The sequence below is a fragment of the Stegodyphus dumicola genome, chromosome 1 (assembly GCF_044657685.1).
Source record: "Stegodyphus dumicola isolate Sdum_Otavi_A_Nest chromosome 1, ASM4465768v1".
NCBI classification, from domain to species: Eukaryota; Metazoa; Arthropoda; class Arachnida; order Araneae; family Eresidae; genus Stegodyphus; species Stegodyphus dumicola.
In genome coordinates this window covers 290034861-290061448 of record NC_140768.1, presented here as the reverse complement: position 1 = coordinate 290061448, position 26588 = coordinate 290034861, and the positions used below count along the sequence as shown (strand labels likewise).

The 26588-nt window shown below is 32.6% G+C and overlaps 1 protein-coding gene across 6 annotated transcripts in view; it reads left to right on the top strand.

Moving 5' to 3' along the window:
• sick (sickie) overlaps positions 1-26588 on the top strand; it is a 975074-nt gene that overhangs the window by 836068 nt on the left and 112418 nt on the right. For all 6 annotated transcript variants that reach the window (XM_085808514.1, XM_085808521.1, XM_085808510.1 and 3 more), the window contains 4 exons: positions 4399-4674; positions 9704-9857; positions 12599-12651; positions 22240-22338. In XM_085808514.1, the coding sequence (XP_085664640.1) occupies positions 4399-4674; positions 9704-9857; positions 12599-12651; positions 22240-22338 (582 nt within the window). The remainder of the gene's footprint in view (positions 1-4398; positions 4675-9703; positions 9858-12598; positions 12652-22239; positions 22339-26588) is intronic.

Here is a 26588-nt window from a genome sequence, read left to right as displayed (position 1 = left end):
CTAAAATCTTATCCAACATTTTACAGGCAATTTGTTTAATGTAAAACTGATATACAGTACTAAAACCTCACTCCACTAAAAGTGATTTTGAAAATGCTTTTAATTAACAAGGAAGAATAGAGTGTTATAATATTTTATATGTAGCATATTCAAATTGTTAGGTAAATAATTTATGTTTAAACTTGTGATATTCAGTATAAAATTATTGCTGGTGCCACTGTCCATGTAAAACCTAAAGCCTTCTGCCATACTCTTCATGCCTAATCCCTGCATGGACAAATCATATGCCCCAAGTATATCGACCACTTTGAGGAACACTTCTTATACTCCATTTAAAAGTGAATTTTATAAAGCATTGTAAATTAATCGTTGTGTTTTATTTTAACTGTATTGATGATCCCATAATGAAAAAATTGCATCTGTGAAAAGATGTCAGAAAATATTTGTTTGAATATTTTTTCCTCATTTCATCGTTTGAATAAAGAATATAAACTGTCTTTCCTTTCGGGACTTACAGTTTAGGAAGATTTATGGTACATGGAGCTGAAAATTACATTTGTATTGAAATAATTGCATTCATTCTGATAGTGCTAGAATTATGAATTAAGAAATAAATTGAATGCTTTTAAAGAAATGACATTTAAACTATGAGTGATATTTTCATGTTATATAAGCTGCTAATCGATGTAGTTTGTATTCTGGTAGATATTATGATCAAAATGCTTTTCATTATTTTCGCCATGCTTAGTCTTAAGTCAAGAAAACACTCATAAATGTAAATCTGTTCGATATATGAAAGCCAGTAAGCAGGCAACTTTCTTGCTTAAAAATCAGTATATAGAATTTTTGGAGAATTCACTGCAGTATATAAAAAGGGACTACGAAATAAGAAAGTAAAATATACGAAGAATTTACTGCAATATTAAGGGGAAAAAATGCTACAAATACGTATTTTTTCCCCTTAATATTGCTACAAGAATGTAGCAAAATGTTGAAAAAATGCTACAAGTAGTTTCTTGTTAAACCTTTATGCAGTAGGTAGTTTTAGTTCTGTAAGCAAATATTTTATACCATTTTATCAATAATACATTGCTTCAATATGATAAATATATATATAATTAATTAAGAAACCAGCAATAGTAGCTTCTTCTATTGAGAAAAATAGAAAATAAATTTAGAAAGTAACTTTTTAAAATCATTTGGAAAAAAAGACAAGCTTAGAATTAAAATCAGTACCTAAATCTGGATAGATACTGAGCGTGAAAAAACTATAAAATATAATTTATTATCTGATTAAGGAGATTTCAATTCTAGAGAAAAGTTAAGGGAATATGTAAAGGTGACAAGCGCTGAAATATTTAATAATTTCTCCTTTCCTAATATAAAATTCCTCTTTCTTAATGCTGAATATTAAATCTGTCTTATTTTAACCGGTGTGTGTTAAGCAACTCTTAAAAGTAATATTTCCTTCTCACAATGGAACCCTGCAAAAATGAACTCGAATAAAATTTAGAACATGTTTTTTATTAGTCTGTAACTGTTAAGAGGCTACTCTTGCTTTTACAGAAAATTTTTTCCCATTAAAGTTTTAGTATCGTAGAGAAATAAAGAATTGGTACGTTTCCATAAAATAAAAAATTCTTAGTTTCATAACTCGATTATGTTATATTAGTTTTGTATGGCTTTTATTTCACCCGACTAGATAGGTGCTTATGCAACTTTACATTGCTAAAAATTACACATCTTGATAAAGTACATGGAAGAAATAGTTTTAAAAAGAATTCCTTTTTCGCGTGAAGACTATAATGTTCATTTGTTGTTTAAAAACACATGAATAGTTACTGAAATGTAAAATGATTTTTCAACGACTTTAAAGTTTCTTTGAATGTTTGTTTCTTAATATAGCATCTTTATGTAGGAAACAAATTTTAAGAACGATCACCACGTTTCCATGCGTGTTTCGTCTTCTGGGAAGATGGTCGTCTTAGAGAGGCGATGATTTCTACTAATGTTTACGCTTTTACAAGTATCGGGTCAGAAATGGTCGCCACAAGAGGGTTCACTATTTAAATAACCTTGATAGGTTCGAAGTCATAACGTACGTACATTCATAGGGGATTGCGTTAGTTAACCTTCCTGTGTTTAACACTTTTATCTTGCACTTTCAAAATAGTTAATAGATTTTCAAGCTAGGCCGAGTATTTTAATATTAAGATGATTCTCAGAACAATATAAATGAACAAATCCATTCAAAGACATTCTATTCAAAATAGCGTTACGAATTATTTTTTTTTATTATTAGTTCTATAATTTATTGATAAAATGTATATACCGTAAACTGTATTTTTATGCAGGTGTTCCGTAGCATCATAAAAAAAATTTTAAAGCTACCTCTAGAACAATAAGTTTAAGTAAATCTGCCATAGGATATCAAAATGACCTTGCAATCAATAATACTGTGCTAGATATAATTTGCTAGAACTGAGTGATAGGGTTTTATACGTGAGCTTTTTCACTTACAGGGTATTTTCTTTTCTAGACTTTCGGGGTTCTTTTGTATATTCGTGACTATGGATTTTTTTTCTAATAATTGAAGGTCCCCTTTTTCAACGTTTTTGAATAGTATTCATATCTGCATTATTCCGAAAACATTATAAATTACATATGAGCTACGAGTACTTATCTTAAGTGGATTAAATATTATCTCGACATTAAGCGAGTACAAAAATGAAAGTTTTAATCAAAATTTTGAGTATTATTTCATTGTAGAGCTTTTTAATATGAGATAATGTGACACTTTTTATTTTATTTATTAATTATTAGTTCAGTCGATAAATTAAAGTGCGTATTATTTAGTTTTTAAACAAATATAATTTTAACAAAATATACAATATATCAGGAAGACACACGGAAAATAAAATTTACGAAATAGCGCATTGTAGCATTTTTTAATAAATAAAATAGCGGTTATCCAAGGTCGAGCATGCATTTTGTTTATAATTTGAAATGTTTTGTGTTTGTGGAGTGTGTGTGTGTGATTATGGCAAAGCCTCGAGGGCTATCTGCCTAAGATGAGGGATGCCTTCGTGGAGGACTTTCTAAGGGAAACTCGCTCGTATACTCGTTACACACGGGGAAAACCACGAAAACGCCCATGCCGCCAGCCCGTTCGCGGGATTCGAACCTCGAATCGAACTACCAGTGTTCAGCGACTTTACCGCTCGGCCGCTGGTGGGCCCTTTGTGTTTGTGGAAATAAAGCTGTGAAGTTAACAAAGACGTGAATATGTTAATAGTAAAATTTTGGATAAATTCGATTAAGACTGAACAAAAAGTCTTTTTTCGCGGTTTCAAATAACATAGATGTTTCAAAATTAATATAATCGGTTTAAGCAAACGTCATTTCTAAGGTGACAGGGGAACCGTAATACAGCATAAAACTTTAAAAATATGGATTTGCATTTTCTTCTCCTACCTTAAAATTTTCCGAATAACTTTTATAAAAATTTAAATTGTTAGGATTATGTTAATTTTATTAACAGTTAAATTTTGAGTTAAACTTCCTTTCTTATCGCTTCTTAATTTCAGCTTACCATTTCCGGCCACAACATAGTTTTAGAATCACGTTTGAATGCAAATTGAGGAAGAGCGGTATTTAACCACGAAGTTCTACTGTCTTAGTCAGAGATAACCAGAGATTCTGGCTAGCACGCGTCCGCCTTTTTAGGCTTCTCTCTCTTAAGCTATTATTACGCTCGGCCGTACTTTAGGCCCTCAATAGCTTCGCAGTCAATTAGCATTAAGGGACCAACTCCGTTAGAATCTTGATATCTTCGGCCATATCTTTTTAGTTAAGATTAATTAAGTTTTAATTCTTAGTTTCCTAAGTTGAAGGCCGAGTTTCGGCTTTATTGTAAAACTCCAAGACGAAGTTCTGTTAAATCGTATTTGAATAATAAAGAGTCTTTTAACCCTTTCCCAGTTTAATTACTGTCGCACGAACTCAAGCGATTATTCGCTTACTAGTTCTTATTCTTCACATTCAACTGTAACTTAACAAATACGTTTGAAAATTCCGATATATTTGTCAAGGATACCATGTTTACATACATTTTGAGCCAAGTGCAACGAAAAAGAAACCTTCATGAACTCCAGTTTCCGAAACCCCTATATGCTAAGAGGCTCGATGACACCTATTGGATGTTCTTTCCAAACCCGCATGCAGTAGTATCTGGTTTAAAAGACTTGATTAACACGGTGCTGCTTTTTTTTTTTTCTGCCAGGTGTTCATTGTTTTTTTTTTTTTTCCATCAGAGTTATCGCTGTTGTTTCTGAACCTCCTTTTCCGAATCAGAGTCATCGTTCTTTACATAATCTCACCCTTTTTTCTCTGCTGCAGATCCAGCACGCCCGTGCCAACAGCCTGACCCACGCTCGCCTCATGCTTCACCAAAGAGAGCTGGCATCGTCACCAAGGTTGTCGAGGTCGAACTCCATCCGGTCGACAAAATCGGAGAAGTTAGCATCCTATATGCTGCAAAGGTCATCGGACGATCCAGAGGGACAGAATACGTATGCTACACCAAGTGGCAGTGCTTTCATGGCGGCTGCGATCGCCTCGGCAGCAGCGGGAAATACCAATTCTCAGCCAACGTCGCCAAGTTCAGTGCCACAGGTAAACTATTATTTTTTGCCATGGAAATTTCGATTTACGATTAATTTTGCTTTACGTATATTAAAAAACTGAAAGTTGCAAGGACTAGTTTTCACTCGCAGTAAAATTTTATCCCCAAAAATTAGATTTTACTTGTCTCATATGCTTAAATCGAGTTTCTGATTATATTTCTAAAAGAATTATCTTATTTGCATCATTTACAGTTATTTTTTGTATTTTGTGCTAAATTATATACTATAATCAAAATACAATACTTAGTTTAGGGATTAATGTATTCAAAAGTTAATTAAATCTTCAACTTGCTTTAAATATTGTACGTCATGTTTTTTTTTAGTCAGAAGAACTAAATTTGTCCTAAGTAAATTTGCAATTAAAACTGTTTTATTAAAAGAAAGTAGTATCAGTTTCCCAATAAAACCAAAATTCTGTCCATTGTTTCTGCTTATTAAAACCAATTTTTTACCTCTTAAATAATTTTTTAAATGTATGGAATGTGTCTCTTTACATGTTGTTTCAGAACTTCGTTATTTTCATTAGAATACTTTTGTTTTATTTTTTAACCCGACAGCAGATTATAAGATATTTTCTCGCTGTTTACCGCGTGCCTTCGTGGTTTAATTGGAAAGCACATCGGTTAGCAATTGGGAGGTCCGCAGTTCGAATCCTGGCGAGGACACGGCACATTTTTCACGTCTGGTGCTCCGTAATAAAATGTCATTCCTAATGATCTCTAAGTTACATAACTTATTGCTTCAGTTGAAGCATATCGATAAGTGCCTGTTATTTTTAAATAGTTGTTTTTGTTTCATTGATAAATACTATAATATTATAATTTTTATTCCTCTCTTCTCCAAAAATAGAAAGAATAATATTTCTTTGAAATATTAAAAAGTTAGCGTTAGTAGAATCCATAAAATATGAACAAAATTATCAAAAAGTTTAAAAATATTGAGAAAAAGAATCTTATCCTCAAAACCAGTTTTAGATCGCGTTTTTTCCTTACTCAGCATTTTTCTATTCGAAAAGCGAAAGTGAGTAATTGAATGTTGATATGCAAGTACTACATAAAATACTTGTAGAAGAATACAAATGATCAAAAGTATATGCTGGTTATATCTTCAGAAGTGTAAAATAACCTTAACATTTGCAATTCAGAAACGCTATCTTAAGTCTTAAGAGACCTTTTGTGGAAATGTCCGTTGAATATCTTCTTCCTTACTTCTTTTAAAAACGCCTCCTGTATCTTAAAAAAGCTCTGTCACCTTCGTTTGCTCAAGACTTATCTCATATTCCACTTTCGTTTGAAAGCTTCTTGCAAATGGATTCCTCTTTAAAATCCTCTTCTCTGTGTCTTATGAAAGCGAAGAACAATGGACTGCGTTCGAATGACATCATTAAAAGTAAAATTAGCCGAGAAACCTTCTGCGAAGGGGGCACTAACAATACGCAAAATCTATCCGAGTGTGTGTCCTCTTCATCATTTATTCATGAGGACTCGTTTGTAAAAGTAAATGTTACAGTTCTGTTAACTTGGGCATGATAACTGAGGTGGTTGCCGATTATATTATCGATTCCTTGACCTGTTTCTGTGCTTCAATTCTATCGATCGGAGGTCTGTAGAAAAGCATCGATCATTTCAGTTTGATTGATGCAGGTTATCAAAATGGTAATTTTCATTCCGGCCTAATTTTCTCGAATTATAACTGCAGTTCAGTTCTGTCTTCTTTGTTTCTGCGAGACTTTTGTTTTTGTTGGAAAGAATGAATTTACGGAGTTTTATGTTTCAGGAACCAAAGATATCCAAAACGATCTTGTTTCTGTAACACGTATGTAAGTCAGCGCATAAGTTTTTCATTGTGATCTGCTATAATTAGGAATAATTCTATTATCTTTCCTTAAAATTGTAAATTTAAAATTTCTCTAAGCCTAACTTAAGAAATGCAGCCTTTCTTATAAAAAGAAAAACTACAAAAAAATGGCATCAGCATAAGTATGGGAAGTATTGCTAGGTAGTGCGATTTTTCACAAATTTACTACTATTCATAAATCTGCGGTATTAAATTTTACGCTTACGCGATTCTGCGAATTTTGTACTATTCCATCATATATTTTTATGCTGCTCTTTTGCTACTTGAAAATTTTTACTATATCCGTAAAATGCATTTATGTTAGCGTAAAGTAACTATAAAAATTAATTTATAATAAAAAGTAATAATTTATTTAGACTTAAATTAAAATTGGCAACAGAGCGCACCTGCGCTCAGTTTTCAAAAAAGAATCTGGTTATCGGCAAGGAGGTTAGAATAGATTGAGAAAGCATGACGTCGCAAAAATAAAGCCAAGAAAATGGCAACAACGTGACGTCACGACTTACCATGGTTGCCCTGTAGCATACAAATAAGAGTACGAAACATATTGTTGAATACCATTACACTAACTTTGAGGAGCAAATAGCAATGTACGCAAGCTCAGAAAGGTGTCTATAGGCGTAATTTGTATAAAGTACCGTTATTTTTTTTTTACTTCTTTTCTAGGTTTTTAACCATATATATACTCTTATAGTTATCATTTACACATTTTTATGTACCTAGATTTTATTAAATTTGGAACAGTTATTTTCAGTCATTATGTTTTTCTATACTAAGAAGAAAATATTTTATGTTAAGCATTAAAATTAGAACGGTAGACTTATAAACATTCAGTGACGAGTAGCTAACGTGTAAACAACACAGAGAATGTAGCAAAACCTCGCGGCTTCATTTTTATTGCACGGGTTATCATGTAGGTAGGAAGTTCATTCTTACCTCCATGCGGGACATGCGGGGTAGGCTTACTCCATTTATTCTAACCTCCTTGGTCTTCGGCACCAGTCGTAGATGTTTTCACGTGTTTGATTATTTGCTTTACTTTTGGTGATCTATGAGTAGGCTTGCAAAGTTGAAGTCAAATTATAGTTGTTGTGTTGGCTAAAATGTGAATTATGGGTAATATGAAAAAAATTCACAATCATCTTATAAGGTATTGACTCCCTCCTTTCCGCATGCCTTCATGGTGTGATTGGAAGCGTACTCGACGCGTATTCAGGAGGTTCGGAGTTCGAATCCCGGCGAGGATACTGCATATTTTTCAGAATAGGAAAAAAAAACTAAATGTTCTACTCCTAATGACTCTACAGTTAAAATAAACGGTGGTGGATGATAACTTGTCACCATCAAGATTTCCCCTCATCCCCAGTCGCCCTTTAAAAAGGAGAGTATATATGTTCTCCCTCCTTTCTGCATGCCTTCGTGGTGTAATTGGAAGCATACTCGACGTGAATTCAAGAGGCCCAGGTTCGAGTCACGGCGAGGGCACTGCATAATTTTCATGTCTCCTGCTTCAAAATAACATAATAACTTTACAACCTTTCAAAATATTTGGCTTAAAAAATCCTTGTCTGAGAATTGGCTAAAAAGAAAAAACAGACAAGACAAAAAAATACTGCAAACGACGTAAATGTGAAATTCGAAAGCTTAAATCATAACAATATTTTAATAGCATAAATAAGATATGAATTAAATTTTTCTATCTTTATTGTTTGTTGTGCATCCATACGATCCATCGACCTTTCGAGTGAAATTTTTAAAAAAGGAAATGCCACCAAATTCATCATCATCTCAGATTTTACGTTTTTTTTTTTTTTTTTTTTTTTTTTTTTTTTTTTTTTTTTTAAGTGGTTAAAACTGTAGAGATTTAAAAATTAGAGTAACATCAGATTTCTAACACTACAAAAAGTTTACCTGCGAAGAAAACGTAGCTTTTCTTAGTAATCATAATCTAACGAGTTCAACAATCAGAACGAAAATAAACTGAAAAGCATTTACATTAAGTAAAGAAAGAAATGGTGAATACAAAAAATTAATTGCTAACTTAAATTAATTAGTTCAATAGTGTTAATTAGTACCTAGTCGTAAGAAAACACTTAACAATGGATATGAACAAATTAACTTAAATAATAAGAACCTAAATTAATTGAGAATTAATTTAAAAAGGAAATGAAGATTTAAATAATGGAAAAGGAACAATAGAGCGTTAAAAATCTCGTCAAAACTAATGTTCGTAATAAAGTGACCTGGAACTGAATAATATCCCGTAACTTATGGAAACCATGGAGACTGGATTTGTAATGACGTCAGAGGTCATGTGAACTAGAGTACATACGCCGTCACAAAATATCATAATAGTTCTGACATCACGTGCTACTTGAACTTAAATCTTTCTAGCAACAGTGTGTTAGCAGACATAGGTACAGATTTATGTCACGTAAAAATAAGACATTAGTCTTGCACTCTTATTGGTTTCTGATATTGTTTAGAGATGGCTGGATTTATAAACTAATGCTGACTTACACAGCCTATCTCTACCATTATATGGCCACCACAGCTGAAGCTGAGAATATCACGTGAACATGAAGGTCCTTTTATTATCATAGGCATGATCATACTGATTTATTTCTGTTATTTTAATTTCATTAATTTGTAGTAAAATTCAGTGAGAATTCTATAGGCTCTTCCCTTTAAGCAATTTTTCCCCATGGGAAAAACAAACGAGATCCTTGTCTAAAATGTTTAAACTCATGTTTTATATGACACATGACAAACTGAAACAATAAAAACAAAATATGCAGAAAGGTACAATGTATTTTTAAATAAATTTAAATGAAAATATAGTTAATTCTCAGATTATTTCGTGAGATACTTAATATAATTCTCGTCAATGATACGTTGAAAAGAAATAAATGAGGTGAAAGTTCCATTTCTCCAGTCCGCCATTTTGTAAATCGGATTCTAAATCTAACATAAATCGTTGGATCAAGTCCATCTAGAATTGCAAGTGTTATTCTAACGAATTTTGTGTTAAGATGAGCTTCGATACTCGGCGAAAATTCTGTGGGATTTATCGTCTGTCACCGAAACCAGTTTGTGAACTATTGTGTGCAAACCAGTGTGTAAAACAATACCAGTCTCAGTAAAATTCACTTCTTTTTCAGGGTGGTAGCCGGTATAATATGTACCCTTTATCTCCTGGTACTACGTCATCGGTGCCAAATTCGGGCAGTTTCTCTAACCACACAAATGGGCGGAGTTCCATGTCACCCTATATGACGGGCCTTCTATCGAAAATGAACAGCAAGGATGATGATAGTAAGTATTCACATCTTTTAAATGTTACTGTTTGGTGTTACAGATTTCACTCGCAAACAAAAGTAATTTTTGCCTCCTTTAGTGTATTCTTTTAACTATAGTGCATCTAAACTTTGAGTATAAATAAGAGTTATATAATTATGGTAATATTAATATTGCGTGTAAGTTTAGTTAATGAAGTTGTATTTCCCAATAAGGGTCACCTACCGGACCAGACATTTTTTCCCCTTTGTCCTTTGTTCAGAAGGTTCATACTGAAAAAAAAAAATGAATGTCATTAGAAATTCAAGTTGTATCAAGTTTTAAATTAATGATATATGAATAAGTAACATAGTCATGGGTATTTATTTGAATTTGAAGTTAATGAAAAATGAAAATCCTTAATTAACAAAGTTAAATTATTACAAAAATGTATGAAATGAACAATAGAGTTTTGTGTTTACAGAAATTTATTGAAAATAATCCAATACATTTGCTTAACAAATCGCTAGCTTAACAAAGAACAGGTCATAAAAATATTTTTCTGTAATGAGCTTTGAAGCTTCTAATAATAAATTTGGTCTACAGGTGTTGCATTAGGTGGAAAAAACGCTACTTTCACTGATTTCAATTTTACGGTTGGTGGCAAATTGGATGGCAGATTATCAAGAAATACCAGAATCTTTCTATTTTTTTGTACATATTGTTTCATCAAGAGGAATTATACGATTTCCTTTTTTATTCATGACTTTTTATTGTGATGCTAATGGGCCGATAAAGCTTTTGGATTGATGTGTTTGAAGCTCCTTGTTTTCGCCTTTCTAATTACAAGCGGTTGCTCAAGTTGTTCTTCCATCTTACAGCAAAGTAGCGCAATGAGATGTTCCTTGGAGCTTTTACCTCCAGATCACTTTCCTCCTTTGAACATAGAGTTTTATTAGGCAGAATTCGATAACGTAATTCAGTTTCATCTCCACTGTAGACGTTTTTAGTCTCATATCCTTCACAATTTTATTTAGCTCTTTTATACAGTCTGTTACATGTTGCACATCTACTGATTTTACTACACTACTAATAGTCTTAAAAGTAATGGTATGTCTTTGCTTAAATCTGACTAACCAACCATTTGATGCTTTGAAGTTCTGTAGTTCCAGACTTTCTGAAACTTCTTTTGCCTTTTCTTGCAATAATATTTTACTTACAGAGATATTGTTTGCTCTTACAGAACAAAACCAATTGAACATTACTGTATTTGTTTCGCATGCTTCTGTTTTTCTAAAATTTATAATCTAGGAATGTTCATTTGAATTAGTAAATCCGTAGCATCTTCATTTCCTCTCATCCTTTAGCACATGACTTATTTGGTTTATACTTGTTCCAAATTTCTGCCCTAAATCTCTCTGACTAAGCTTCTCAATTTCTGCTTTCAATCAAAGTTTTGTTTATGTTAATATTTTTCTCTTTGAAGTCGTGCTACATAACGTGCGTAAAAATAGCATGCAAGTACAAAACTACACTTCTTTGCTTCCCTGTCCTAGCATGAACTAAGAAGGATAGAAATTTTCACACTGTTCACAATGTGAGATTCCTGTACTATGGCAAGTAGTCCAGTCATCTCACCATCCTTTCATCATCTTTTCTTCATTCACCTTTGGTCCCTGTCTAAGCTTGCTTTAAAACTTGCTAACATTGTTTTCTTCTCCCTGCCGTGAACTGTAGCAGGAATAACTAGATTTTGAATTCTATGAATATGAAATATCCTTTTTCTCAATGTATTGCTCCCCTTTTCTTTGCTGGAAAGCAGTTTTCAAAAGAGAGGGGATTAACTTTTCATTTTATTGTTCCCTTGTCACAAAACTATTTTTCACTAAGAACAAAATTGCCTTTGAAACTTCAAAAGATTACTGACAAAGAGTACCTGTCTCTATCTTATTTTTGAAACTTTTTTTCAGTGTCCCTTAAAAATCTGCATTCAAAGACATCGGGACCAACAGAATTCTCTCTTAAATAGAGGTGTCCCTTATTCAGAGATGTCCATTATAGGAGGTATTACTGTGTATGGGATGGAGATTAGTAATTAGCTATTAAAAAATGTAATTAGCTATTAAAAATGTAAAATCAGCTTTATTTTTACATTTTACAGAATAAAAATATGCATGAAGTTTCAATCTACTACCGTTCCTAATAGCCGCAAATTACATTCTCAAAACATTTTTTTACTCTTGAAGAATCTCCTTACTTTTGCCACTCTGTAGTAATTAAATACTTAAATAAAGTGCTATAATTATCTCATTTAATTTTTCACAAATATAGATTGTCATGCTTATTTCTAAATACACTTGAAAAGGAAAAGTACTCTGTATAGGAACATGTTTCTAAATGTTAAATATTTACATTTTGGTTTCTTAGTTTTGGCAACAATTATGAAAAAAGAAAGATTTTATTTGTTCTCACTTGATGATGTTTACATGCTTGTTTCAAACAGAATTAATGTTTGCTGTTTGCTTGAATTTGTTTAGATTTTCGAATGATATTAATAATATAATTTATGTTTTTATCCTTTATTAAACATATATTATCATTTTCTATGTTTTATATAATTATTTATTAATCTAATGCGAAACGAATTTACAATAAACTTTAAAAAGGAACGTTTATTTTTATGAAACTGTTAATAAAACTTTAATTTTATAATTTTTATCGTTTTAATTTCTTAAATATTTTTCATTATTATTATTTATTTATTTGTCTCTTTTTTTCAGTCCATGGATCAGCATTATCTTTGGTGTCCACAAGTTCGTCTATCTACTCTACGGTAAGTCTTTATCTCTTCTATTTTTTAATATAACATCTCCATTAGTTACATAATTCTTTTAACGACCAAAAGATGGCAGCACAGGAAGCTTTATGTTCAACTTAATATCCTATGAATTTTGTCTTGTCGCAAATTTGATTAATTGAGATAATATTTGTGAGACCTGCAGGATTAAATTTTAGTTATTATTTTATTTGTAATAAATGTATTTAAAGAGATCCTTTCATCGCATGTTTTTCACACCTTTGGTTCATATGAGCAGAAACTAAAATTCATACTGACTTCAAACCTGAAAACTAAACATGATGAATTTCTTTCCTTTAATTTACGAATTTTTTATGAGCAGTGCATATACCATCGCTTATATTGCTTATTTTAAAAAAAAGATCACTGAACATCACCGAACAATATTTTCTGACAGAAGTACCCTTTTTGATGTGTAGAAAAAACTGTCAATAAATTTCACCTGATTTGAGTAGGATATGCCCAAATTGTAGCATCTGCCAGTATTGTAATGTGACATTTTGTAATACAAGTGCAATACAGTATTACAGGAATATCCCCCCCGTTAAAATAAACAAATAAATTTTGTGGGTTTCCCCCCCCCGAGACAATATGCATAATAATGCATATAGATTTTAGCACAAAGATAAAAAAGAAATGTAATGTTTATTTATTATAGTATAATTATTATAGTAATTAATTAAATAACTATAATGATAATGATTTATTATTATATAATTATTATAACTAATTATTATGAAATATCTTTTTTTCAGTGTGTAATAATGTGCATACATTTAAGTTCAAAGATAAAAAATATGTATAATAATTATTATAATTAATTAAATAACTATAATTATAATTTTTTATTATAACTAGTTATTATGAAATATATATTTTTCAGTACGTAATAATGTGCATACATTTAAGTTCAAAGATAAAAAATATGTATAATAATTATTAATTATAATATAATTATAATAATTATTTACTATCGTTAAAGATTTATAACCAGCTATAATAATATTATTATAGTTCATTAATAATATAATGAAAATTTTACAATAAAATATAAAAAATAATTACAATAAAAATCGTCATGTGATAACTATTATTTATTGCAATTTATTATTAAATTATGTATATATAGCAAAATTAAGTTTTGAAAACATTTGTATTTTTATTAATAAATAAATAAATAGATGCACAAAATAAACACAATTAATGAAAGAGTTAATTACAAATGATGATCAATATTTCGGCTTAGATTACTTAATTCATAATTTTTATCTTAATTCTTAATTTTTATCTTAATTTTTAAACGCTGCATGTTGGCGTTCATGTTAGCGGCTGCGGCGGTCAAACTATAGCTTTTTCCTAAAATATTGTCTGTTTGCAGGTATAATTTTCTATGCAGTTAATCATTTTCTTTGATCCAGTGAATTTCTTCTGTTGCTGATTGGAAAACGGAGTAAATAAGCGCAATAAAGTTCTACTGTAAAATCGAGAAAAACAGAAAAGTGTTTAAAGAAAAATTGTAACTGGAGATAAACTTGATGCTTTGTTTATGATCTTGAAACAAAACGGTAGTTATCTGCTTGTGTTAGAGAAGGTTCTCACCATAGCCATGGAAACTCCGAAATCACGAGTAAAGACCATGTAGATTACCATTTTTGATTGAAAAGGATAATTCACAAGGAATTTCTTCCTGACAGAAAAATGGTGAATTTACATTTTATGAAGCCATAATGGGCAGACTTCTGAAAAGAATTCAGTATATCAGTTTTAAAAAGGCTCAGTTGAACGCCTGGTTTCTGCTGCGCAGGTATGCGCAAATCATATAATTCTATTCCTTCAAGGAAAAAATGTGTCACTGTTTTCAACCAGCGCCCTTATACACCAGAATCGGCAAATGCATACTACCTTTCTTTCCTAAATAAAAGTCACCTCGTCTGTATTTTAATAACAATAAAAGTTTCAGAAATGCATAACCAGAGGTTTAAAACTGTCTTCCAAATGATGAGTTCTGCAAAGTAATCAAGTAGCTACAAGCGTTGCATAGTTTACAAAAATCGTAGGATGTGCTAAAGAGTAAAAATGTTATTTTTTTACAAGTTTTAATTTCGTATGCCCTAAAGCTTAGTCCTAAAACTTAGCAGATGTAGTATGTGTGACTGTCTCTGTATAGAATGATCCCGGATGCAGCTCAGTTTATCGAAAGGGAATGTAAAAATATTACGTCATAGTAAGCAAGCGATAAGCAACGGAGGACGTGGGCACTGTCCCTTTACCAAAAGGTTGTAGAGTCATTAGGATTTTTTTGAGGCAGAAAAGATGAAAAATAGCAAACGCCTTCGCCGGGAATCGAACCACGGACCTCTGAAATACCGGCTCAGTGTGCAGAACCACTACACCACGAAGGACGCTAGGAAAGTGGGAGAAATACCTTATAAGGTTAATCGGTATAGCACCACGTCCACCTATATCTAGAGCCTAAAGAGGAATCACAAGACGCCACGCACCGGGCGCCCAAACCCAAAGCCAAATTCAACCCGGGGGCAGTCCAACAGACTAAATGCCCACGAAAGATGGTCCCAACAACCGCCCAGGCCCCACATTTATTAAATAAAATAACAAAAGCGTGCAGGGCCAAAAAGGACGAGTTTTGACAATAAGCAAAAATTTTACAAGGGTGTAATACACACAAATATAGAATATACATAAGCTAAAGTACAGTCTGATGTTGGGCAGCCCAATAATATACAATAAGTAAAATATACACAGTAGAATTAGACTTAATGACAATATGTAATCATTACCCCGGCGTTTGCAGTCCAAATAAAGAAGGGAAAATAATGATCTGTATGTTCTTGATTTTACACTGTTACCACGGCTGGCGCTACATATTTTGCCTCCGGTCCGATCTCTGTGCCTCCCTAAATTCTAAAAATTTTGCTGTTCCTAAATTCTGCTGCGAAGTGCCTTTTTTAAATTCAAAGAATTTTGCCATTTGTAATTTCTTTCCTTTCCATGGCTTTCTAAATTCTAAAAATTTTGCTGTTCCTAAATTCTGCTGCGAAGTGACTTCCTAATTGACTTCCCTAAATTCCTAAATGACTTCCCTAAATTCAAGGAATTTTGCCTTTCATAATTTTTCTCCTTTCCGTGGCTTTCTAAATTTTAAGATTTCGCTGTTCCTAAATTCTGCTGCGAAGTGCATTCCCTAAATTCAAAGAATTTTGCCATTCTTAATTTTTTCCCTTTCCGTGGCTTTCTAAATTCTAAAATTTTGCCACCCTAAAATCTACCGCTTCATCCAAGAAGGTAAGAAAGGTTCAGAGGGCTTCCCTTCACATTTCCTCCGGACAGCGAAGAAAAAGAACAGCCGTATGACGATGGGCACGGTTTTTTTTTTTTTTTTTTTTTTCCCAGAAATACTTAAATCTGAACGACGATTCACATCTGACTGAAACTGCGTATTTACGCATCTACAGAACACCACCATCTACAACATCGGCCATGATTGAAAGAATCTGACTTTTTCTCTATCAAAATCATCATATATACAGTCAGCTCTGGATTTACTAGGGACGACGTCCGCACTTAATTCAAAATCACGGTTTATTCAAGAGCAGTTAAAATAAACACAAGAAATACGAATAATGCATATTATATTTAACTGAAAACTGCTATTAACAATTTACCCGTATCAAATGAAAGAAAAGCTCCGGATTGTGAAATTTAAAATTAGGCAAAAAAAAATTTTTAAGATTTTGAATAAAACTCTATGGAGCGAGGACATGCAAAAATGACTTCCCTGCTGGAAAAGAGGGACCTTTTTCTGCTCGCCCTGTATTGAGTTCCTAAAAGTGTTAATTCCTTATGAAAAAGTATCTCAGCAAAGAGAAGCAAACTTTTTTTTTTTTTTTTTTTGTTTCTAAAGAAGAGGAGTTTTAGTCTGATCTCTCCATAAATCTATATTCAAATTCTACACCAGGATTGTTCGTTACGTAATTCTAAATTTACCTGTACCCTTCTCATTTGGTTGCATTAATTAAGCCAGCATTAAATTACGTACAATTAAATTATTATTGCAGTGAAAAAAAATATCCAACTACCGCCCGTTATCCTGATGATTTTTTCTTTTTTGTATTTTCCACAAACAGTTTTTTTTTACGCTGATGTTTTGTGACAGTATTTTTGCTGTCACACTCCTCTATAAGAAAGCTTAGCTTTTTGTTTTTCGACAGGGCTCAACTAATTATAATATTAATCTGTAATCTGCTGTGTGTATGTGTATACATATATATGAAACAATTTTAAATTTCCTTTTTTATGTATATACATGTTTGTTAAAATTTAAATTTGTTTAAATTTAAATAAATATATATATATATATATATATATATATATTATTTGTGTGTAAGATAACAAAATATGAAGAAAAAATTAATTCCGAATTAAACTTAATTAGAACGGTCCTGTAAATTCTTAATTTTAATTTCATAGATCTCTTCGAGGATTTATATTGCATCACGTTGCATCACGCTTTCCCTGCAGCAACCGCAGTGCGAAATCGCTTCTCAATAATAAACCAAAGCGTTCCGAGCTTATAAATAGCACTGCAACTAACTACGCATCCTCTTTCGCCACTTCGCCTTCCTACTGGCAATGGGCCGCTAATCTGCTAGCTATTCTCTATTGGTTAAGATGTAATTGCGTATCTAAATTTGTGGGGCGCGTTTAACAACACCGCAATTCCCAGTATTCTATGCAGCAGTATTTTCGGCCCTTATCCAGTGTGGCAGCTTATTAAGCGAACAGTTTCGGTTCTCGAAACTTTGAGTTAAGTTCCGAATTAGCTACGTCATTGTTATGTAAAAGTCATATAATAGGATTAATCTAGAAATGACGCAGTCCATAAAAAGTTAAGATTTTTAGAATATAGAGGGCAAGTACCAAAATTAAAATAAGGAATTAAGGGGCTAATTTAAATTATAATTTTGATTTACATATTTTTTTATCTTACACATACACATATGTAAATGTGCGAAACTAGTCTATATTATACACTTATATTACTCTAAAAATGGATATGACATAAAATGGCCTGAAAATGTTAATTCCTTATAAAGGTCTATTGCGGCGAAAAAGTTTGCAAATTCTTTATATCACTTCAGTTTTTTTGGGGGGGCGGAGAACGGAGAGTTGAAAATTTGCTAGACGCACAGTCTGCAGTCTGTCTCTCCTATCCGGTGGTTTCCAATGTGCGGTACACGTACTCTAGGAGGTACGCCAAAGAAGTAGATTCACGATCATCTGCGAGTGTATGATCGTGTATCACGTGAGTGCGATATTCTGTCATTGGTCTCTATGGTCTGTTTCAGTAGCGTCTGGGAAGCTCAACATCATAAATGCACAAGCAGGCATGCACAGGCATACGCAGGAAGATTTTGATGGAAACAAAGCAGTCTGCCTTTAGAGGGAAGAATACCTCTGGACGTTCAAGATGAAACTGCTATCTCTTCGCACATGAACTTTATATTTTATTTTATTACATTAATATTAATATTACATTGCATGCGGTGCAACTTATAATTATTTTCGTCTTAAGGTACGCGATCAAAAAATTTAGAGATCGCTGACCTATACAGATATTTCGCATGACTGTACAGAAGGCAGGAAAAAATTCTTCCTTTATCGAGACAGGTGAGGATAAAGGCCAACCAACTTGCCAAAACATCTGTCACAAACTCGTTTCCAGGAGTTTTCTGGGATAGAAGGATAGTGGAAGAGGAGGAGACGAAAGTGAAAGGTGGAATGAAAGGAATATAGATGACCTTGCTTTTGACGGTCGCGTGCACATCACCCTCTGTCACATCCTCTCCACCCCCCCAAACGATAAATCAAACGAAATGTGGGAAATGATTTTCGATGCTCTTCTATTTATATGTCAGTTTTTAGTTATTATTAAAGTTCGGTACTTTTTCGTTCTATTACATATTGGACTGCTCTTTCCTTTATAACTTCTCGCATTTTTATTTTTTATTTCAGCCAGTGATCAGTCCAATATAATCGCCTACTCGTAGTGGTTTCGTTCGCTGTATTCTCATATGAAATCACCCGCCTTTCAGGATTGTTTGTCACTCAAGGCAGACGTAATCAAACACCTAGTATTCTTCCATTATGAGGCCTGGGACATTGACCTAAAACCAATTTTGTTAATTATTTTTCAGAAACGAACGTTTGAAATTATGCCCTGAATCCGATAGCATGAATCGTGCCCTCACTCTTCAGTATAAGGCTTATTTCAACTAACACATTAATTGCTTAAAAACTTTCTTCGACTTCTACTGTTTCATCTAATCCACTAGAATATGTAAATGACGCGAGTTTTAAATAAGGAGCAAGAATCTAAAAGAGAGAGGAAGTTGGCAACATCAGCCTGTTGATGAAATTCCTCTATTATTGTCTGCCTTCAGCACTGTTGTTACTAACTGATGTGTGTCTGGTTAACATTAAATTCATTCTGAAAAAGGCGAGCCGATCTGTTCCGTTTTAAATTTAAAATTTGACTTGTAAATCTTTTGCATCTTGATGCCTTTCCTTCCTTTAAGAAAAAGAAATTAATTGAGTTAACTTTTTTAATTCTATAACGTCGCATGAAATTCACAGAGAAACCGTGATTTTCTGAAAAACAAAATTCGTAGTGAATAATTTTTGAGAGACTGGATATTTTGTTTTTTCATTAAACTCTTAGATGCCATCGTGGGGCTATTATTTAGCTTAGTTTCCATCTAATAGTGAGGAAAAGGTTTGAAATATTATGAGAATAAAGAACACGAACGAGTAAATGTGCGAAACTAGTCTACGAATGCTGTAGCTGTACCACAAATCTTTGACTTAGATTACATAGCACCTACGAAGTGCAATAAAACGAAATGTTCCTTTCTTTAATCGTAAATTCGAATTAATATCTCATTTTGTTTCAGCGGTTTACTGATTAACTGAAGTGGACATTTTATTCTCTTCCATTTTACCTTAATAACAAATGGGATTCGTAATACGAGTACATCTTAAATATTTTCCAAGAAAAAAAAATCTTTCACCTGATTCCAAAAATTCATTATTGAGCAATTTATTTTGAACTTTTAATTCTAAGCTTCATGAAATAAGTAATGATATGCAAAGTCGGAATGTAGAAATTTCTCAGTGTATGTCATTAATGTTTTCATTCTTGGTTCAAAAGGGAATTCATTTAAATAGCTCTACTTAAACTTGAAAAAGTATCATAATAATTTAAAACTTATTTTCATTAAAAACAGCTACTTTTTGAAGAATCAAAAGTGAATAAAATAAAACGGCAGGTGCGATACGGTACTTTTATCCTAACATTAATTTGAAAAAAAATTGTTTGGGTTCAAATAACATTTTTATAATAATTTTTAAAGCAATTTGATATAATTTAATTTAATGACTGATCAGTATGTAAAGAATGAATTTTAAAAAAACTTCTATAATTAGTCTATAATTTAGTATATAATATAATTAGACTATAATTTAGTATATAATATAATTAGTCTATAATTTAGTCTATAATTAGTCTATAATTTAGTATAATTTTATAAATCTGCTGATATCTTCTAACTTAAATGCAGTTATCTGGAAGTTGCTAACTATTAAAAAATGGGAGCATAAAATATTTCTAGTAAATTAAAAGATATTGCAAAACACCTCTTGTAAATTTTTATAATTTCGTTTAAATCTTTATTATTTGTGTATGACCAAATTCTTACTAATGATGCCAATACTCCAGAAAGGATTTCGGAATTTAAAAAAAAAATCTGCTCATATTTCTTATACAGTACAAAATCTGTAATCCGGACATCCATTATCAGGAATGATCTATAATCCGGACATCAAAGCCACAAACTTTCTTTTATATGCTTTTGTACGCATGGGCGTTTAGCACGAAAAAACGAAGCAACTTAAACAGCTTACATTGAAAGGAATGTTTAATAAAGTAAACAAATAAATATTAAGCTTTTTTTTGTAAATTTTGATACCCTTTAGATCACAATTGCTCTTTATTTCATAAATTACGGTTTCATATTTTTAATTGTATAATTTCTGCATGCCATCTTACCAGATTTAAATTGATGATCTATAATCCGGAAAAACCCTTAATCCGGAATCGCCGAAGTCCCGACGAGTCCGGATTACGGACTTTGTACTGTACTGCAGGCAAATGTGAGACTTGTACGGAGAACTTACATACACGATAAAAAAAATTGATTGATTCTTTCAGGTTGCTTTACATCTAATTGTAAAGATGAATTCCCGCTGATACCACCACCAGCTGATACGGATGAATAAAGGGATTTCATATCTCTTTCAAATTCCATTCCATGAAATGGATTGAATGTGCTTTTGTTTAATTAAGTCACTCAGAAATGATCACGTACAAAATTACAGTCAACTCCCTATTAAACAGGCCTTTTTAAAAAAAGAGTTAAATTCATTGCAGATTCATTGCAGAAAAGAAACAAGGCCGAACATTTTTATGTCCCTTGGACCACATCTGACCTTAGAATCTCAAATATGTTCGTGGGTCACAAGCAGATTTTTACAGGTGTTTACATGAAACGGAAATTCATCCAAAGAGAGGATAAATCCTGGCTTACTGTCATGTTCCTCTAGCATGCTAATGAGCGCAAATAATCCTACCCTTCTTGACTGCTGATTGATTGAGTGCAACAGTAGAATTTTAAGGGAATGTAGCGTCATGCGTATTTGATCTAGAGACTGTTGTAAAACATGGCATACCGAGAGAAACACATAACTGCTGCTAACAGGTTAAATTTGGGAACTATGGTTGTCGGACTCTTTTAACGTTATTTTCTGATTTTATATCCTTTTTTGTTGTTTTCTTTTTTGCATGCTTCCAGACTCGTGGAACTGATTGTGCCATCGACTGATGATGTTGTGTCACGATAAAAATACAGGCATATAATCATTTTGACCTACTCGATCGAATAAAAGCATTTTAATCTATTTTACATAGTACTTATTTCACAGAGACCTCATAAAACTCCACCATCAGGCTCGGAAAGCCTGTAACATTTACGAAACGGTGGTGCTAGATAGCTGTTGGAAAGCGTTGCGAGAACAATGTCAAAAGCTTCCTCTTTATTTTAAATGAAAGAAATATGTAAATGCTTCCTATATAAATACGTAAATGTAATGTAATACATGCTTTTGCTTAACGCTGTTGTAAAATATGCTTAGCTTTAATTGCCGAAAGTAACTAGTGTTGGTATTCGAATGGTAAAAGTTGTCCGAAATGGCTCTGTTCCAAATTAGTTGGGATGAAGAAGCTTCTGTCGTAGTTCTTCGTTTCATACAACTCGAATTATTCATACAAAAACCTATCAACAGCTTAATACTTGGGTTATTCACATCAGATATTTATAGTGAGATTTTTATCTAATAGTGCAGAATATTTTTATTTTTAAAATTACTTATTGTGTAAATGTTTTAATCTATTTGTTGTTCTTGATCGTTTTGTTATCCTGTATTTATCAGGCAGAGGAGAAACAAGCGCACGAGATCCGGAAGCTCAAGAGGGAACTGGACCAGGCTCATGAAAAAGTTGCCACCCTGACATCCCAGCTCACTACCAACGTAAGTCATCAATTACTTTTTCAATCATTTACTCAAACTGAACTTTCTGTTAAGCAAAAGAAGCGGAACCAAATTTTGTTTTCTGGTATTTTTCAAACAAGGGTAACTTTACCATTCTGTCAAAACGATTAGATGCATCCAACATTTATTATTTTTCTAAGAGTAAAATTCTTCTTAGTTATTCATTTCTTTATTTTTAGCTTCTTGAATAGGCGAAATAGAAACATAAGTACTGCCTGCTAGAAGAATATCCGTCAACAGCCAAACTATTTGATAAGCGCATCGGTTCGAATTAAGCATGCATATTCCTGCTCATTATCGGGAGCACTCTTGAAGGAAACAATTGCGCAGTGATGCTTCGTAGACCTCTGTTTGCCAAGGCCTAAAGAGGAGAATTAGAAAAACCTATCCCATTTGGCCAGATTAAGTGTATGGAGAGTTGCCTATGTTTACCACATTTTAGTGGCCATATTTAGTCAATTTGCCACCAACTGTACCTACATTTAACCTTGTGCGCTCTTATTGCAATTGCTGTGAGTACTGTTAAAGGGGACCGCTGCATAAAAGTACCCCACCGACCCCTCTATGCCGTGATATAAAGAGTGACTGGAAGAAGAAGGTGATCCCACTCGGCCATATAAGCTGTTAGCGAAATGATTGCATGTACCGCATTTTAGTGTTAGATGCAGACAATTTTCTAAAAGTGTGTCTACCACATTTTAGTTCGGGCGGAGCTTTAGTGTTGTCAGGGTTTTTGGAGCAGGAAATCTTGAAAATTTATTTGCTTTTTCGGTGGGAATCGAAGCCTAATCTTCCAGTTACCAGCTGCATGTGCTGACATATAGCATAAGAACATATGGAAGGAATGTCTTGAAAGCTTCACGTTCTTTCTTTTCACTTTAATGGCGACTAGGGTGAGGAAGCAATACCCATTCGGCCAAATCAAATGAATGGGACATTATCATCCAACCACGTGTTTAGTTTACGTGCCACTAAACAGTAAGCAAATTTTTTGGTGCAGGAAACTTTGAATACTCACTGGTACCCTCACCGGGTACTGAATCTGAATGTTCCAGTTACTACACAATAGCAATGGGATGAGTCCGTTTTATTGCTTACAAACAAAATAAAGTCCGATTTATGAAGATGCTGGTACATAATCAAGCAATGATCTCTTTGACAGAAGGTTCTTTCTAAGTTTGCTGTGAGCCATTAACCTAAATTTGTTTTTTAAGACTGCAGTTTTTTTACCTACTGTCTTCATGCAGTGTAACTTGAGGCATGTTTGCGTCGTAAAATTCTAATGATCTAATTACTTTCCATCAATTCTAACTTAAGATTGTTTAAACGATTGTCACGCGACCACACTGTAGACCAGCAGTCGTCATGGAAAGCAAACCTATGCCTTTTTTGCTCTCCTCATCTGCCAAAGAAATATTAGATGTACCCTACAGCTGCCGGAGAATTCAAACAGAAGCAAATGCTTCTTCCGAAAAATGTTTTTATCTGCAGGCGAAATGCATTTCCATTCGAGATAAATTATTTTACTGCGACGGACACACCATCGTTAAATGCTCTTCTGTGCCTTCAATGCCATTCCAGAGTAGTACACTAGCGAAAAGAAATTTACATTGTTGAGCGCTGCAATTTGTCATGCTTACCATCGTAACGACTCTTTTAAGAAGAATGAGTTATTAAACACTCAGAACAGAAGAAAGGAAAGAAGCAAATAAACTTCTGCTCTTTTTCGAGATCTTAACGTTTCTGCATGTAGTCGCTTGACGTTATTCTCACTGACTTCCCGTCTTTGTTATTTATTTTCTTCTCTATTTAACTGTGTGTGTGTGTGTTTTTTTTTTTTTTTTTTTCTTTTTTTCTTTTTTCGTTAAAGTGATGGCCACCAAAGAGCTCTCGTTTGCTTTTATCATCCCCTTTCCACCCACGGTAGCTTTCGTGTAATGGATTACTTTGTTTCGTGATGCATTCAGTCAAACAAAGAGGCTCCTTTTGTTTTGGGATCTTTGCAATGACTCATGCTGCGTCCGAACAGTAAGTGGCCCTGCGGTTATATTTATGCTAAAAACAGTCTGAGATGTATCACTTAATGTATGTACTTCATCAATTCCATTATATGTAATGACGAATCAGTTTGCTACACGATTGTAATCTTGAGTTCTGATTGAAACTTTTCTGGCATATAATCTTTTTAAACCTTTTATGCGTATGCAGTGGTGTATAATATTGAGATTGAATGAAAATATTCGGGTAAAATAGTATTTATGTATTTTAATAGTGTTCATTCAGTATTATAACAAATGTTTGTCCGAGTATTATTTGAGGATAATATTTTATAGCTTATTAAATTGAGGTGAAACTGAGGAGTTCATTTGTCGAGAACGTTAGAAGGATTAACAATAAGCAGATCTGTTGTTGTTTAATGCTTTAGCTTTAAATTTTTTCAACGATTTCATGTTTTAAATGTACAGTTCTTAAAAATTTTACTAATGTTTGAAGAACAGAAGTAAAATTTAATATTTATTTATTTATTTATTAACTTCTATAGTAAATCATTCTGCAGAAAACAAGGATATCCATTATGTATTGTTTTCTCTACGTAGAATTAATTCGCAAAAATTTGATAAATTAAGTAAACCACGTAAGTAATGCGTTAGAAAGGTAGCTTCTTGATTCGTTTACTGTTTTTCCATTTAATGGCGTAATTATGTTTGGGTAAAATCATCTGCGATGTATTTCAATATACTTCAGAAATAATGATGAAACAATTACTTTGACGAAAATAGCAAAATATTTTCTGTTGATGTTCTGTAAAATTCTGTTTATGCTTTAAATTATAATTGATCTGTTAGACAATGACAAAATATATAAATTCGTTAAATGTCTCTTCGATTTCTTCATCCGGACGCATCAATAAATACGGCTGTTAATGCATCTTATTTTCAAAGATTTTATTCCAAGTAAATTAATTTTTCAGTAACCGGTAGACAAATTGGCAAAATAAAAGAAGGAATTTCTTATCTTACATTGATTGCATATGTTGTTCTGGAGACTAATACATAGCAAGATCAAATTTTACGTATCATTTGATAGAATTTACTTTTTAAGAAATTATTACAATTTCAGAATCTGTTTTTCTGATGTTACTTTCTTAATGATATGTATGACAAATTAATTGCTCTGATAAACCTTTATTTCATATTTAATTTTAAAAATAAAAACTAAATGTTGATAACTTAAATATTAGAAGCCTTTCTTTAATTATAACTTATTCCTAGCGAAGTCTTTAATATAGAAGTTTAATAAATAAATTAATGTCAGACAAATAGTAATTTTGATAGCATTTAAATGCCATATGTGATTTGCAGATACAATGAATCCTCTATGAGGTGACTATCGGCCAGATGATTTTGATCTTCTGCGAAGATGATCGTTTTAGATGATGTTCAGTATTGATTTTTTCTATATTCTCACAAAAACTGTTGAATTTTTAGGAAAAAGACATTTTTTAGGTCGCTACAAGAAGGCTCATTGTAATTAAAACGCATCTGAAATTAAGGCAAAATTTAAAGGCTGTCATTTATTTTAAAGTAGGTATGCATTTTCTAGAAAATTTGACACGAATCTTTTCTCGTCCATGATCAAAATTATTTCCAAAATTTCATTAAAACAGCAAAATCAATAATGAAACAAAGGAGATAACGGCTGCAGCGCTATCTGCTAAGCAAAATGGAAAAGGAAGTATAATTCTATCAAAATGGCACAAAATAATTTTGCCCTTGAAGAAAAGACATGCAGTTTTTTACCAAGATCACTAATGTTACAATTGTGGAGGGGAATTTCATGTATAGGCTGCACCCATTTTCAAAGTATAAAAATGCATTTATTGTACACAGAAATAAATACACCTGAACTAGGTTAAGTCATTATCTTGGATTTACAAAATAGGCTTCATTTCTTCAGTATAACATCTCGGAGACATTCTCCATGATAGTCAAAGCCATTGCTGCCACCTCTCAGGTCCACTTTCCTTGACTTGCTTAAAACCTGCTACGAAACATTCGAAGTGTTCAGACGAATTGCATTTTTAAGATTGTCGGTATTATATAGGGTGCCAGCGAGGTTTGTCGATATCAGATCGATTTAAGATTGTCGATACTAGGTCGGGTGCCAGGTTTTTTTTCTATGTTAATACCCAAACACTTGTATTCCCATATAAAAAAACTTTTTCTGTT